At 42.5% G+C, this 17,462-nt stretch overlaps 1 protein-coding gene across 1 annotated transcript in view; it reads left to right on the top strand.

Annotated features, from left to right (window-relative positions):
- The window catches only part of LOC137367132 (G-protein coupled receptor family C group 6 member A-like), a 48,599-nt gene that overhangs the window by 21,334 nt on the left and 9,803 nt on the right, over window positions 1-17,462 (top strand). The window contains exons 4-5 of the mRNA XM_068028571.1: window positions 7,610-8,461; window positions 13,142-13,345. Coding sequence (XP_067884672.1) covers window positions 7,610-8,461; window positions 13,142-13,345 — 1,056 coding nt within the window. The remainder of the gene's footprint in view (window positions 1-7,609; window positions 8,462-13,141; window positions 13,346-17,462) is intronic.

Here is a 17,462-nt window from a genome sequence, read left to right as displayed (position 1 = left end):
TGTAGCCGAGAGCATGAGTTCCGAAGGCTGTGTTGCCTGCCCAGTGCCAGGATTAAGGACATTTCCTCAGGCTGGAGAAGAACTTGGATGGGGAGGGGAAGGATCCAGCTGTCATGGTCTACATGGGCACCAACATCATAGGTAGGACTAAGAAAGAGGTTCTGCTGAGGGAGAATGAGCAGCTCGGGGCTAAATTAAAAAGTAGAACCACAAAGGTAATAATTTCTGGATTACTCCTGAGCCATGAGCAAATTGGCATAGGGTAAATAAGATCAGAGAGTTGAATTCATGGCTGAAAGAATGGTGTGGGAGAAGTGGGTTTCTATTCATGGGGTACTGGCACCAGTATTGGGGAAAGAGTGAGCTGTACCAGTGGGACGACCTTCACCTGAACCGCGCTGGGACTAGTGTTCTAGCGAATCGTGTAACTAGGGCTGTAGAGAGAATTTTATACTAAATAATGGGGTGGGGGGAGAGTTCACGCGAGGGGAGATTTGGAAAGTTAAAGAGAAAGGACAAGGAAATAATGCAGGGTAATGATATAGGCTATGAGAACCAGAGTGTGACAAAAACGGACAAAGCTTATAAACATAAGAGTATACCAGCAAATAAGGTCAGAGTAGGCAAAAATGGTAGGAAGACAGAATTAAAGGCTCTTTATCTGAATGCTAGCAGCATTCGTAACAAAATGGATGAATTAATAGCACAATTAGAAATAAATGAGTATGATATGATAGCCACCATAGTGACAAGGTTGCAAGGTGACCAAGGCTGAAACCCGATTATTCAGGGTATTTGACATTTCAGAAGGACAGGAGGAAAGGAAAAAGAGGTGGGGTAGCTTTGTTAATAAAATATGAGATCAGTATGGTAGTGAGAAATGATCTTGGTTCAGAAGATCAAGGTGCAGAATCAGTTTGGGTGGAGTTAAGAAATAGCAAAGGAAACAAGTCAATGGTGGGAGTAGATTATAGGCCTCCTAATACTAGCTACAAAGTAGGACAGAGTATATATCAAGAAAAATGGTGGCTTGCAAGAAAAGTATGGCAATAATCGTGGGTGATTTTAATCTTCATATAGATACAAATCAAATTGGCAAAAGTAGCCTGGAAGATGAGTTCATAGAGTGTTTTTGGCACAGTTTCTTAGAACAATACGTTCTAGAACCTACCAGGGACCAGGCTGCTTTGGACCTGGCAATGTTTAATGAAACATGATTAATTAAAGACATCATAGTAAAGGAGGAGTGATCATAACATGATAGAATTTAACGTTCAGTTTGAGGGTGAGAAATGTGGGTCCATAACTAGTGTCTTAAACTTAAATAAAGGCAATTACAAGCATATGAAGACAGATTTGGCTAAAGTGGACTTGGAAAATAGGCTAAAAGTTAAGATGGTAGAGAAGCAGTGCAGACGTTTAAGGAAATATTTCATAACTTTCAATATATTACATTGAGGAAAAAAGACTCTACCAGAAAGATGCACTATCCGTGCCTAACTAAGTAAGTTAAGGATAGTATCAATTTTAAAGAAAAGGTGTACAATGTTGCAAAGATTAGTGGTACGCCAGAAGATTGGGAAAATTTTAGAAACCAGCAGAGGATGACTAAAAAAAGGGAGAAATTGGAGTATGAGAGAAAACTAGCAAGAAATATAAAAACAGACAGTAAAAGCTTCTACAAATATATAAAAAGGATGAAGAAGGGTCACTGACCCGAAACGTTAACTCTGCTTCTCTTTCCACAGATGCTGCCAGACCTGCTGAGTGAATCCAGCATTTCTTGTTTTTGTTTCAGATTTCCAGCATCCGCAGTATTTTGCTTTTATAAAAAGGATGACTAGCTAAAGTGAGCATTGGTCCCTTAAAGGGTGAGACTGGGCAATTAATAATGGGAAACACGGAAATGGCAGAGGCTTTGAACAATTGTTTTACATCCATCTTCACAGTAGAAGACACAAAAGGTATCCTGAGAATAGTAGAAAATCAGGAGACAAAAGAGAGGGAGGAACTTAAAAAAAATCACTATCACAAGAGAAAAAGTGATGGGAATACTAATGGGACTAAAGGCTGACATGTCTCCAGGACCTGATAGTCTACATTCGGGGGTCTTAAAGGAAGTGGCTGCAGAGATAGTGGATACATTGGTTGTAGTCTTCCAAAATTCCTGAGATTCTGAAAAGATTCCAGCGGATTGGAAAACTGCAAATATAACACCTCTATTTAAGAAAGGAGGGATACAGAAAACAGGAAACTATGGGCCAGTTAGCCTTAGGTCTAATGTTGGGAAAATGCTAGAATCCACTATTAAAGAGGTAGTAGCAGGACATTTAAAAAATCACAATACAATCAGGCAGAGTCAACATGGTTTTTTGAAAGGGGACTCATGTTTGATAAATTTATTAGAGTTCTTTGAGGATACAACAAGCAGGGTGGATAAAGGGGAACCACTAGATGCAGTTATTTGAATTTCCAAAAGGCGTTTGATAAGGTGCCATATCAAAGCTTACTACACAATATAGGAGCTCATGGTGTTGGGGGTGGTATATTAGCATGAATAGAGGATTGGCTAACAGGAAACAGAGTCAGGATAAATGAGTCATTTTCAGGATGGAATACTATAACTAGTGGAATGCCACAGGGATCGGTGCTGGGGCCTCAACTATTTACGATCTATATTAATGACTTGGATGAAGGGCCCGAGTATATTGTAGCCAAATTTGATGATGATTCGAAGATAGGGAGGAGAGCAAGTTGTGAGGAGGATACAAAGAGTCTGCAAAGGGATATTGATAGGTTAAGTGAATGGAAAAAAATTGGTAGATCGAGGATAATGTGGGAAAATGTGAGGTTATCTACTTTGGCGGGAAGAATAGAAAAGCAGAATATTATTTAAATGGAGAGAGACTGCAGAAAGTTGTGGTACAGAGGGATCTGGGTAACCTTGTATATGAATCACAAAAAGTCATCATGCAGGTACAGCAAGTAATTAGAAAGGCAAATGGAATGTTGGCCTTTATTGCAAGGGGGATGGAGTATAAAAGTAGGAAAGTCTTTCTACAACTGTACAGGGCATTGGTGAGACCCCACCTGGAGTACTGGGTACAGTTTTGGTCACATTATTTAAGGAGGGACATACTTGCATTGGAAGCAGTTCAGAGGAGGTTCATTAGGCTGATTCCTGGGATGACAGGTTTGTCTTATGAGGAAATGTTGAGCAAGTAGGGCCCATACTCATTAGAGTTTAGAAGCTTGAGAGGTGATCTTATTGAAACGTATAATGATTTTCCAGAATTCCTTAGATTCAGGAATGGTCCTGTCAGATTAGAAGTTGGCAAATGTTACACCACCTTTCAAGAAAGGAGGTAGAGAGAAAATAGGGAGCTACAGGCCAGTTAGCCCAACAACAGTTATTGGGAAGATGCTGGAAACTATTATTAAAGAAGTCTTAACATTGCACCTGGAAAAGCATAGTATGATTAGACCAAGTTAGCATGGTTTTACTAAAGGGACATCCTGTTTGACAAATTTATTAGAGTTTTTTGAGGATGTAACTAGTAGGGTAGATAAAGGAGAACCAGTAGATGTAGTATACCTGGATTTTCAAAAGGCATTCGATAAGGTGCCACGTAAAAGATTAGTCAGCAGGATAAGGGCACATGGTGTTAGGGGTAATATATTAGCATAGATAGAGGATTGGTTAGCAGACAGAAAGCAGAGAGTGGGCATAAATGGGGCATTTTCAAGTTGGCAGGCAGTGAATAGGGGGTCCCGCAAGGATCAGTGCCGGGGCCTCAGCTATTTACACTCTATATTAATGACTTGAATGAGACAGAGAGTAATGTATCTAAGTTTGCTGATGAAACAAAGCTCAGTGGAAAGGTAAGCTGCGGGGAGGATGTAGAGAGGCTGCAAAGAGATATAGACAGGTTAAGTGAGTGGGCAACAAGATGGCAAATGGAGTATAATGTTGGAAGTGTGAAGTTGTTCACTTCGGTCGTAAAATAGAAAAGTAGAATATTTTTTTAAAGGTGTGAAACTGGTAAGTGTTGATGTTCAGAGAGACTTGGGGGTACTCGTACAAGGAACACACAAAGTTAACATGCAGGTGCATTAGGCTATTAGGAAGGTAAATGGCATGTTGGCCTTTATTGCAAGGGGATTGGAGTACAGGAATAAAGAAATCTTACTAAAATTGTACAGGGTTTTGGTGAGACCGCACCTGGAATACTATATGCAGTTTTGATCTCCACATTTAAGAAACAATATACTTGCACTGAAGGCAGTGCAGCAAAGATTTACTAAATAAGCCCCTGGGATGAGGGGGTTGTCCTATGATGAAAGGCTGAGTAAATTGAGCCTATATTCTCCGGAGTTTAGAAGAATGAGAGGTGATCTAATTGAGACATACAAGATTTAGAAAGCTTGATAGGGTAGAAGTTGAGAGATTGTTCCCACTGGTCAGGGAATCTAGAACACAGGGACACAGTTTCAGGATAAGGGGTCGATCATTCAGGACTGAGATGAGTAGAAATTACTACACTCAAAGGTTGTGAATTTTTGGAATTCTCTACCTCAGAGGGTTGTTGATGCTCCATCATTGAATACAAATAAGGCTGAGACAGATAGATTTTTGGTCTCGTAGGGAATCAAGGGATATGGGGAGTGGGCAGGAAACTGAAATAAAAGCCTAAGATCGGTCATGATTGTATTGAATGGTGGAGCAGGCTCAATAGACCACTCAATAGGTCTACTTCTGCTCCTAATTCTTGTATCTCTTGTATTCTGAGGGGGCTTGACAGGGTAGATGCTGAGAGGATCTTTCCCCTCATGGGAAAATCTAGAATTAGGGAACACATTTTAAAAATAAGGGGTCTCCATTTTAAGATGGAGATAAGGAGGAATTTCTTCTCTCAGAAGGTCATTAATCTTTGGAATTCTTTTCCCCAGAGAGCAGTGGAGGCTGGATCATTGGATATATTCAAGGCTGAGCTAGACAGATTTTGATCGACAAGGGAGTCAAGAGTTTATGGGGGCTGGCAGAAAAGTTAAGGCCACAATCAGATCAGCCATGAACTTCTTGAATGTCGGAGCAGGGTCAAGAGGTCGAATGGCCTATCCTTGCCCCTATTTCTTATGTTCTTATGTTCATTTCAGAAAACTAGCGTAATTTCAAGCACAATTTGTGGCAAGTTTTCCAGTTGTGTCCAAATCGGAAACTCTACCCTGCTGTGTTTTCGCTAATTCCAATACCTGCCTGTTCTTGCTTCTTTCTGCAAATGAATCTATCTGTCACATGCCCAGACAATGCATAAACATTTATGGTGTCGCATAGAATAACTTTAAGGATTGAATTTTACCAGCCCTCTACCTGGTTGCTGGGGCCGTAAAATGGCAAGGCAAGGCGGGGGTGGGGGGATGGGGGAGGTGAAGCTGGCGGCGGGGTAGGTGGCAGATGCCCTCTCACCCAGAAACCAATTGAACCACTTAAATGACCAATGAAGAGCCACTTCCCACCGCCTCTGGAAGTTTACCTGTGGCTCCGGGGAGAGGGGGTTGGGGTGGGGTGAGGGGAGGTGGCCTTCCTCCATGTGAGGAAACCACCAGGTAAGCCCTGGTGGTCTCCCAGCAGGCTCAGGGTGGGGTGATCTCTCTTCTTCATGCTTTCAACCTCTCCTTTCATTCTTTATCCTGCCTTTACCATTACTGTTATTAATGGTGCAGCTTCCAGAAATTGAGGCCGGGGTTTTATCCGGGCGACGGGAGTCTTGACCTCCGGCAAAAGCGCCGCCAAGCACCCCACCTTCCCCCTTTCTGTAGGAGGTCCGCTGAATGAAGTGCCAAGTAGGCACTTAACTGGACAGAAGCGGGCCTTCCACAGGATCAAGAACCCTGGTGACAGAGGCAGTGGCTGCTGCCAGTACAGCAGCCACCCGAGGCCCAGGAGCGGCCCTGGACCCAGGCTACAGGTAGGTCAGGGCGGGAGGGGTCTCACCTTTTAACGAGGCATGCACCCACCCCCAACCCCTGCCTCGGAGCAAGCAAGCAACCCACATGGTTTTTCTTGCCATGCTTCCAGTGCAGTGACAGGCCCACCCGCCATTCAGCTAATTGCGGCTGCAGCAGGATGAGGCCCTTAATTGGCCAATTAAGGGCCTCAATTAGTGGCAGGGCAGGAAGGCCGTTCATAGGCCTTCCCACCTCAGACTTAATTTCAGGGTTGCGGGAAGGTGGTAGAGTCCCCCCCACCCTTACCCCCGACCACCATCCCACCCAATTATATGCTCTCCCTGCCTCCAACACCGCAGTGGGAGAGAGCATAAAATTCCCTCCATTGGCTTTTAATCAGATAATAAACATTTCAAGACAGTTTTTCAGCCAATTAAAACCCTTGAGGCTGACAACTGACTTGGTCTCTGCCACAGAAATGGTCAATTCAATGCTGGGAAATGCAACAACGCATGAAACAAGGAAGAACAGACAATAAATAAGTAAACTCATCAGCATTCCAGAGAGTCCAATCATACACACAATGTAAAGATTTCATTTTTTTTACTTATGTGTTTAATGCAATGTGGGCATCATTGACAAGGACAGCAATTGTGGCCCATCCCTAATTTCCCCTTGACAACTGAATCCAGAGGGCAGTTAACAGTCACCCACATTGCTGTGGGTCTGGATTCACATGTCATCCAGATTAGGTAAGGACAGCAGATTTCCTTCCCTAAAGGACATTAGTGAACCAGATGAGTTTTTACAACAATCAATGGTAATTTCATGGTCACCATTACTGAGACTAGTTTTCAATTGCAGATTTTTTATGTTAATTAATTGAATTTAAACCCCACCAGCTACCATGGTGGGATTTGAACCCATAGCCCAAACTAGAACCGCTGGATTATTAGGCCAGCAACATTACCACTATGCTACCACCTCCCCTTAACTACAGCTCATAATATTTGGAATATTCTCCAGTTTATAACAGTACTGTTAATATTATTCAAGCACATACCAACAGTGGAAGTATAAACAACATTCCCTTAAACAGTAATTCGTACTGTAATACAATCGTAGATAAAGACATCAGTTTTAGTTTGTAATATTTGAGTATTTATTGGCACTATTATTGAAAATTGCATTTTCATCTTTGGCTATTGCCCAGATTTTTACTGGCAAAAATTGTTTTTAAATTATTTATTTATTTAGTTTTTATTTAGAGATACAGCACTGAAACAGGTCCTTCGGCCCACCGAGTCTATGCCGACCATCAACCACCCATTTATACTAATCCTACACTAATCCCATATTCCTACCACATCCCCACCTATCCCTCTATTCCCCTACCTATACTAGGGGCAATTTATAATGCCCAATTTACCTATCAACCTGCAATTCTTTTGGTGGTGGGAGGAAACCGGAGCACCCGCGAAAACCCACGCAGACACAGGGAGAACTTGCAAACTCCACACAGGCAGTACCCAGTTGCTGGAGCTGTGAGGCTGCGGTGCTAACCACTGCGCCACTGTGCCGCCCACTACTATATATATATTATATACAATGTCTTCTGATTATTTAAAATGCTTTATATTTTATTTTGATGTTCTGATAGATCAGTTATGCATCATCTGCTGAAATTCTCAGTGATAAAGTGAGATTTGCATCATTTTTCCGCACTATTCCAAGTGATGTCCATCAAACTGAAGCCTTAGCTGCACTTGTCAATCACTTTAAATGGAATTGGGTTGGAGCCATTGCTACTGATGATGACTATGGACAAGCTGCAATAGACAGTTTCATCTCAAATGCAGATAAGTTCAAAATATGTATTAATTATTGTGAACTTATTCCGAGTTATACCAATCATCAACAAAGAGATGAAATAATAAGAAAAGTAGCAGAAACCGTTAAAAATTCATCAGCAGAAGTTATTATTTTGATTGCAAAGATACCAATTGTCATCCAATTATTCACCACATTAATTAAACAGAATGTAAGTAAGATCTGGATTGCTACTGATGCTTGGTCTAATTCTAGGCAAGTTGCAACCATTGATCAAATTGGGAAAGTTGGAAACATATTTGGCCTGTCCTTCAAAAGTGGACACATTGCAGGTTTTACTGATTATTTAAAAAAGTTGAATCCAGGCCCAGATACTATTAATAAATTCATTGAGGAATACAAAATAACATTTACTCACATAAGTGAGTTTATCAATGATACCAATGCATGTAAACCAAACTCACAGAATGGTACACTTCCAGATTCTCTAAAAGTGGGGTCATCTCTTGTTTGTACAAACACAAATGAATCTGTCAAATATGATTTCTTCATTAAAAATACCGAGCGTGGTGGAGCTTATGGAACATACCTGGCTGTCAAAGCAATAGCTAATGCTCTGCGGAAGTTGCTGAACTGTCAAAAAGGAACATGCAACACAACATTTGATTTCCCTCCATGGAAGGTAATCATCATTTTCTGGTATTAATTATTAGCTGTAAAGATTGATAGGTGAAGTAAAAATGTAACATTTAAATAGTTTTCAAAAAAAAAAATTAACTCTGTAGATAGCACAAATTTTTGAAAATTTGGCTGCCAATCAGATGGTTGTATGTTTGAGTGTCAGGAGCTCTTGTCATTACTTGGGAATTAATGTTACTCTTTGTCAGATAGGTTGTCCATTAAATGGTGGTGAGATGCTCTATAAGAGAGAGAAAAAAAATTGGAGCCAACTTTGTCTTTTACAACTCCAATTCCTATGGTATTATTTCTGGTAGTATTCATCCAAAAAATAACAAAACAAAATCCTTCTAACTGAAGGAGGATGCTGTACAAAATAGTTCTTAGCATGAACATTTTTAATATAAACGTTTTTTTACAGTTTTAAACAAAAGAGGATAATAAGTTCCATAAATTATAAAATGTTATTTCTTTACATGATTATCTTCACTGGATAATATTGGATGTATAGAATCCATTACTGCAAATAATCACTTTGGATAATCACAGTTTTTCCAGTGTTTTGGCTTTATCAAAAAAACTAGTACATCCCTATGGTATCGTTCTTAACTTGAGATGAGAGGACCTGTGAGTGAGAGGAGGCAGGTCTGAGGTCAAACCAGGAATAAAAGCAACTAAAGATCAATACCCCTTGAGAGTACAAGACCAGGAAGCAAACAGGAGGAGGCATAGGAGCAATGGGCAGGTTAGAGATGAGGAAAAATAAAGACTTGCATTTATGTAGCACCTTTCTTGACCTCAGAACATCCCAAAGCACTTAACAGCCAATTGTTACAACCTCAGGGAGACTGTTAACATGAAAATATGGGATATGAACCCCCAGACCAATTTAAGGATTTACACGACAACATTTCACGTTTTAGACTTCTATTATAACAACTAAACTAAAAGAAATCCCCATTAACTACATAGTACTTTGTAAGTAGCTGATACCCCAGATTACAAGGAAAGATTAAAATACTTGAAAACCTCACAACACACTTATATGTTACACAGTCCTCTTTGATGGCGAAGTTTTTGTGGTTAAAAATCCCAAACTGCTCCCAATTGCAATGGTTTGGATCTCCCAGAACTTTTCAAAATCAATGTCCTCTTCACTCACTTCCCCGAGCACATTCAACCCGTCCATGAATAAGGCGATTCCTGGTGATCCTGCTGGTCTTCTACTTCTCTGCAAGCTTCAACTTTCAAAACAGGTTCAAGTCTTCACAGTCTTTTTTCTGTATCAGGCTTCCGTGAGCAGGTGTTCCCTGCCCCCCACCCCCCACCCCCACCTCTCTCTTGAGGCTGTAACCATTGGTTGTCTTCTTTACAGCCTGCTCTGAGGCTGCAACTGCTGGATTTCCTTCTTACAGCCTGTCTGCCTTCAGAAAATCCATTAAATTTATCTGGATCCAAACATCAATTGCTTATTGTCCTTTTCCAATATGCAAAGTCCAGTAGTCTGGTTTCATAGAGACATCCCCTAGGTATTAACAGCTGCCTCGTACATTTGCATTCTCAGAATCACTGACCCCTTGTTTATGATCTGAAAATCTGGGAGGGTGTAACCCATTATTCTTCAGGTGGTACCCCTGCAGTTTCTGTTTTTTACAAAAAAAAGTTCTTGATCTGTCTTGTCCTTTAGCAGAGTGGATGTGAGGTCACCTGACCTTTTGGACTCCATCTTAATCTTCTAAAAATCACAATTTTTAAAACGTGATCATGTTACAAAATCTGACATTCATAACACAATTAAATACTTTTGAAGTGTAATCAAAGTTGTCATGAAGGAAATGTGGCAGCCAATTTGTGCATAGCCATCTCCCACAAACAGCAATGTGATAATTACCAGCTAATCTGATCTTTTAGTGATGTTGATTGAGGGATAAATATTGGCAAGGACACTGGGGCTAACTCCTCTGCTCTTCTTTGAAATATTGCTCTGGGATCTTCCAAATTCACATGAGAGAGCAGACATGTCACATCCAAAAGGCAGCACCATTGATAGTACAGTGCTCTCTCAGTAGTATATTGGAAGTACACACCTAGACATTTGTGCTCAAGCATCTGGAGTGAGAATTAAGCCCACAACCACTGACTTGGAGGTGAGAGTGCTACCAACTAAGCCACAGCTGGCTCATAGAGGCAATGATAAAAGTGACACTCAGTTTGGGTTCTGCTAGGGCCAATCAGCTTCTGAACTCATTACAGCCTTGATTCAAACATGGGCTTGACAGCAGAACTCAAGAGGTGAGGTGAGAGTGATTGCCCTTGACATCAAGGCAGCATTTAACCGAGTATGGCATCAGGGAGCTCGAGCAAAACTGGAGTCAATGGGAATCGGGGGAAAACTCTCTGCTGGTTAGAGTCATACCTAGTGCAAAGGAAGATGGTTGTGGTTGTTGGAGGTCAATCGTCTCAGCTTCAGGACATCACTGCAGGAGTTCCTCAGGGTAGCGTCCTAGGCCCAACCATCTTCAGCTGCTTCATCAATGACCTTTCTTCAATCATAAGGTCAGAAGTGGTGATGTTCACTGATGATTGCACAATGTTCAGCACCATTCGTGACTCCTCAGATACTGAAGCAGTTCATGTAGAAATGCATCAAGACCTGGACAATACCCAGGCATGGGCTGTTAAGTGTCAAGAAACATTCGTGCCACACAAGTGCAGGCAATGACCATCTCCAACAAGAGAGAATCTAACCATCTCCCCTTGACATTCATTGGCATTATGATCGCTGAATCCCCAGTATCAACATCCTGGGGACTACCATTGACCAGAAACTGAACTGGAGTAGCTACAAGAGCAGGTCAGAGGCTAGGAATCCTGAGGCGAGTAACTCATCTCCTGACTCCCCAAAGCCTGTCCACCACTGCAAGGCACAAGTCAGGAGTGTGATGGAATACTCTCCACTTGCCTGGATGGATGCAGCTCCAACAACACTCAAGAAGCTCGACACCATCCAGGACAATGCTGCCTGCTTGATTGGTACCCCATCCACAAACATTCACTCCCTCCACCAGCAATGACGCATAGTGGCAGCAGTGTGTACCATCTACAAGATATATTGCAGCACGCATCAAGGCTCCTTAGACAACATCTTCCAATCCTGCGACCACTACCACCTAGATGGACAAGGGCAGCAGATGCATGGGAACACCACCAAGTTCCCCACCAAGCCATACAACATCCTGACTTGGAACTATATCACCAGTCCTTCACTGTCGCTGGGTCAAAATGCTGGAACTCCCTTCCTAACAACATTGTGGGTGTACCTACCCCATATGGACTGCAGCGGTTCAAGATGGTGGCTCACCACCACCTTCTCAAGGGCAATTAGGGATGGGCAATATATGCTGGCCTAGCCATGAACACCCGCATCTCATGAACAAATAAAAAAACTCCCTTGGGTCTGGGGCTCATCATTTCCAGTGATCTCCAGGAAAGCAGATTTCAGAAGATGACAGACCATTTCAAAGCCCCGATCCATTTAATTGACCATTCTCTCCACTGTGGAGGCTAGATTCTGCATGGCAGCCAATTGATGAGTACTTGTGCACCAGGCAGTATATGAGAGAGGACTGATGTTACTGTATGGTGTGATGAGAGGAGAGTAAGAGGTGAATGTTTGGCATGACAGAGAGGTGTTTTAGTGTGGCTTTGTGATTGTATGTTAAAGAATGTGATGAAGGGAAGGTAATAGTTTCGAATGGCGGAAAGGGGTTGAGAGCTGTGTTGGCAGATGGTATAAGAGAAGTGAGATATGAAGAGGTTCACTCATTCTTGCTGCTCCTGTGAGGTAGTTAAACTTCTTTCTACTTTAAACCCATATGCTAGGGATGATACTGCTGGCATTGACAGTGACCTTGGGGATGCTTCTGTGGGTGCTGGGTGGAGTGCCTCTCTCCTAGCTCTGACTAGGATTTCCAGGGATCCTTCAGGAAAGCAGGGAGCCATTCTTCAACTAAGTTCTTCAGTTGTTGACTGGAAAATGCAAGCTGGCGATACAACCTTGGCTCGAGGTGCACCCTCACTTTGAGTAGTCTTGGAAAGCACAGGAAATTGCATGGGCTGCATGCAATCAGGAGGGCAGCTCGCCATTCAGCTATTAATGAAAACTAGCAGTCAAGATGGCTCAAGTCTCACACTGCCAACATCGTGGGGGCTTCCCACCCACACAATTCCCATACTGTTAAAATCAGGCCTTGTGTTAGAACCCTGGTTGTTTGACTGAGTCTCCAAAAGTCAGTGCCATTGCTGGTACTTTCTGCTTCCAACTTACTAAACTCTTGAAGTTTGCTCATTTCAAAGCTGAATTCTAAAGGATCAAAATATTCACCCTTGATTTAGTAATCTGATTTTAATAGTTAAATCACAAATTGCTGTAATGATGTCATATCAGGTTAAGCAAGTGCCTTAAAGTCTGTGATATTAAGTAAAACTCCTATTTGTTCTTCCTTTATTTAAAATTTAAATCAACATTCATACTGTTTTCACCACAAATATGTTCTTAGAACATAAATGAATATCCTAGCACTGAAATTAACATGTAAATTAATGTAATCAGTGAAGCTTAGTATAATTAGAACTTCTAATGTACACAATGTTTTTTTGAAGTATGTGTCATGTTCATTTGCAGCTATTAAAAGAGCTAAAGAATATTAGCTTTGTTGAAGGAAATGGTGAATTTAAATTTAACGAGGCAGGAGATTCCACGTATGGTTATGATTTATTAAACTGGAAGATGATCAATGGAAGTGCAGAGTTTAATGTCGTTGGTGAATATAGACTGATCAACAAAAAAATATTCATCAGTGACCACAGGTTCCAGAATGCCATCCAGGTAAATTTATGTTGCTCGATAAGCCCTGCAATTATTTTCTCCAAGTGTAGCAATTATCCATTAAGTTATAGCTCCTATTAGAACACATTTATAGGAATAAAAGCATGTGTGCCAGGATATGATTCAACTTTGCATAACTTAACACATTTCCTAATCAATTACAGTGTTACAACCGAGTTGGGAGGAGTGCATTGTCTTTTCTAGTTCCACTTCTCCACAGGTCACAATATATATTTTTTTAAATGTTTACCCAGATACCGATGCAGTCAATCATATACCCTACCCTTTATCCCAGAACAAAATACACCAACCAGGATTCTTTAATAAACAACAAAATTATTTGTTTATTATAAAGCAAGACAACCAGTAATGAAGCAAAGCATTAACACACAGATTGAAATATGAAAATTCCCTTTTTTAAATTTTCCACACACAAACTCACACACACTGGAAAAAATACAGAAATTCTCTCTGTAGAGGTCTGTTACAAAAAAATAACAAAAAAGAATACTTTGGCCAAATACTTGCTAATTCTTAAAGAAAAAAAGAGAGAAGGTATGGAAAGTTGTCAGTTGTCCCTTTTTGATCTGATGACCCAAACACTTGTAAACGGCTGTGACTGGGATTTTTCTACAGCTGTTCTTTCAGGCGACGTTGAGGATCAGTTTAGCAGGCTTTCTAGGAGAAATGCGACATCAGGTGTTTCTGGCAGGCTTTTCAGGAGGAATGCAGCATCAGTTTCTCTATTTCTTACACGTGATTCTCAGGAGGTTCTCAAAGATATAGAAGAGGGTGAGCTGAAGGTGGTGGCTTTCTTGGCTGTTTTTTTTCCCCAACTCTCTTCAAAACAGTTCACACCCCAACAAAGCGAAACCAAAATCAATATCTCAAGAGTCAAGCCTCCTGACCCCTACAAATCTTAACCTGTCACTTCTCTATAATCATCTTCCCCAGCTCACCAAGATTTCTGTTGTTTATTGCTTAAAGCACATAATTTCCAGCAAGGCTGTTTTTAAACAACATCTCAGTGTCCTTTCAATGAACTGTCAACAGCATAGCAAAGTCCAGATTCTATGAAATCTTCAGCCTTCCAATGAATCCATATTCACAATTTAAATATAAGTCCTCAAAACATATACTTAACAAAAAATTTAGAAGCACTTTCATAACAACAGACTACCACACAACTGATTTAGCCATCCATCACCAGATCTGGACAACATCATGTACTATTGAGTTTTGCTCTCATTTGCCAAAAACTACTCACAACTCCAGGATCATTCTGCAGAACAAAGATAACCCTGGCTTCTTTTCTCCATTGTCAACTGTCTTCTTAAACTCCTTTTCCTCATCCTCTCCACCCTCACCTCCAACAACAATATGAGGAGTTCATGGACGTCTTTGTCAGAAAAACATATACCATCCATTTAGCTGCTTCTACTGCTTCCACTCTTCCCTTGATCTTCAAGCCAAACATTCTCCAGAATGCCCCCTGCCCTCACCTTGAACACATGTCTATCCCAAGTTTCTCTCTTATCTTCTCTCATGTCCTCTTCGAGCTTATCTTGTCCATAAGACCCACCTCCTGCTCCCTTGACTCATTGCCACTAAACTGATGACTACTCAACTTTTCCTGGCCCCTATGTTAGCTGACATTGTGTTTCTCCTCTTGTCAGGTACTTTCCCTTGCCTTCCAAAGTGGCCATCATCATTCACTTCTAAAACAAAAACACCCTCATACCCACTGTGTTTGCAATTTATTATCACATCTCCATCATCCCTTTCCTCTTCAAAGTACTTGACCATGTTGTTGCTTTCCAAATCCATGCTCATCATCCCCAAAACTCCTTGTTTAAGTCTCCGTGGTAAGTTTTCTGCCCCAATACAACACTGAAATGAACCTAATCAAATTCATAAATTACATCCTCTGTGGTTGTGGCTATGATGCATGATCTTTCTTCAACCTTTCTAAAGACTTTGACATGGTTGACCACAGCATTCCCCTTCAACCTGTTTCTTCCATTGTCCTCTCAATGGAGCTACTCTCGCTTAGTTCCATTCTTACCTATCTAATTGTAGTTAGAGCATCTCCAGCATTGGCTTCAGTTCCCACCTCTGCAACGTTACCTCTGATATCCCCCAAGGATCTTTATTTGTCTACCATCTACATGCCGTCATTTGGTGACATCATTCAAAGTCATGAGGTCAGTTTCCACCTGTACATTGATGACACCCAGATCTACCTCTCTGCCATCTCTCTTCATCTCTCCACTGCCTCTGTGCTGTCAAACTGTTTTTCTAACATCCAGTTTTGAATGAGCTACAATTTCCTTCAGTTAAACATTAGGAAGACTGAAATGACATTATAAATTCTGAACCCTTGCCACTGATTCTACCCGCTCACCAGCCACTGTCAGAGGCTGAACCAGAACATTCGCAATTACCATGGGCTATTTGATCCTGAGCTGAGTTTAGGACCCCAAATCCTCTCCATCACAAAGCCCGCCCTCTTCCATGTACATTCCATCATCTGCTTCCATCCATGCCTCAGCTCATCTGCCGCTGAAATCCTCATCCAAGCCTTTGTTACTTCCAGATTAAACTATTCCAATGCTTTCCTGGCCATCTTTCCATCCTCCATGATCAGTAAATTTCAGCTTGTCCAAAACTCTGCTGCTTGTATCCTATCTGACAGCACGCACTCTCCCATTACTTCTGTCCTTGCTGGACTACATTAGCTCCCAGTCCCCAAACATTCACAAAACATTCTCAACATTGTGTTTAAATTTCTTCTTTGCTTCTCCCTTTCATATCTCGGAAACCTCAGAGCCCTTCAACCACCCTGACCCAGAACTCTCAGGCTGGAATTTTATGCCCCTCAAAAGAGCAGGCTTGTGGCGGGGGTTGTAAAATGGAGTGGGCGGCTGGGGGGGGCCCTTCCTGACCTGCTTCCGCCACCGCTGCCAATTTACACAGGGTGGCAGCGGTGAGAAACGACCAGCCCACCTCAGGCCAATCGAGGCCCTTAAGTGGCAGTTAATTGGCCACTTAAGGGCCTCCGCCTGCCGTCACGGGTATTTCACGTTTGGCTGGCGGACAGCTGAGGGCCCAGAAAAGCTGCCTGATAAAACGAGGCAGACTTCAGGCGGACTGGGGTGGGGGGGGAACCCTCCTGAGCAGGCACCCTGTGCCCCACGGAGGGTCGCCCCTGAGGCCCCAACCACCCCTAACGCACAACACGCACTCCATACCCCCCCCCCCAACCCAGGGGCCCCCTAACCAATCCCCCTTGCCTCGCTGGGGCCCGAACAATTGCCCCCGGCGACGCCCTAAAAACTAACCTCGTTTCCGGGGCCATCTGTCATCTTCCTCCTGCAGCTGGGTGTAGTCCCAGCAGTGGCCACCATTTCCAATGGCACTGCTGGGACTAAGAGCTGCCGGCCCGCTGATTGGCTGGCAGCTCCAGTAGGCAGGATTTCCTGCCTCAATGAGGTGAAAGTCCCACCCAAGATTAATTAAGGGCCTTGGGACCGTAAAATTTGGTCTGGATCCCCAGGCCTGGCGAAGACAGGACCGCCACTGACTTTTCAGCTGGTGGACGGGTTCCCCAATGCCCACCATAAAATCCAGCCCTCTGTTCCTTTGACACTGGCAGCCCTGCTCTCTTCAACCCACTATTGGTAGTTGTTCCTTCAGCCATCTAGGTCCCACACTCTGAAATTCCCTCCCTAAATCCCTAAGTCCCTCCATGTCCCTCACCTTTTTACAACCCTCCTTAAACCCACATCTTTGACCAAGCTTTCATTCATTTTTTAAAAATTCATTCTTGGGATGTGGGCGCCGCTGGCTAGACCAGCATTTATTGCCCATCTCTAATTGCCCTTGAGAAGGTGGTGTGAGCTGCCTTCTTGAACTGCTGCAGTGCATGTGAGGTAGGTACACCCACACTCTGTTAGGAAGGGAGTTCCAGGATTTTGACCCAGCGACAGTGAAGGAACGCGATATAGTTCCAAGTCAGGATGGTGTGTGACTTGGAGGGGAACTTGCAGATGGTGGTGTTCTCATGCATTTGTTGTCCTTGTCCTTCTAGTAGGTAGAGGTCGCGGGTTTGGAAGGT

Source organism: Heterodontus francisci, chromosome 3 (genome assembly GCF_036365525.1).
Source record: "Heterodontus francisci isolate sHetFra1 chromosome 3, sHetFra1.hap1, whole genome shotgun sequence".
NCBI lineage: Eukaryota > Metazoa > Chordata > Chondrichthyes > Heterodontiformes > Heterodontidae > Heterodontus > Heterodontus francisci.
This window is presented reverse-complemented; position numbering and strand designations above follow the sequence as displayed.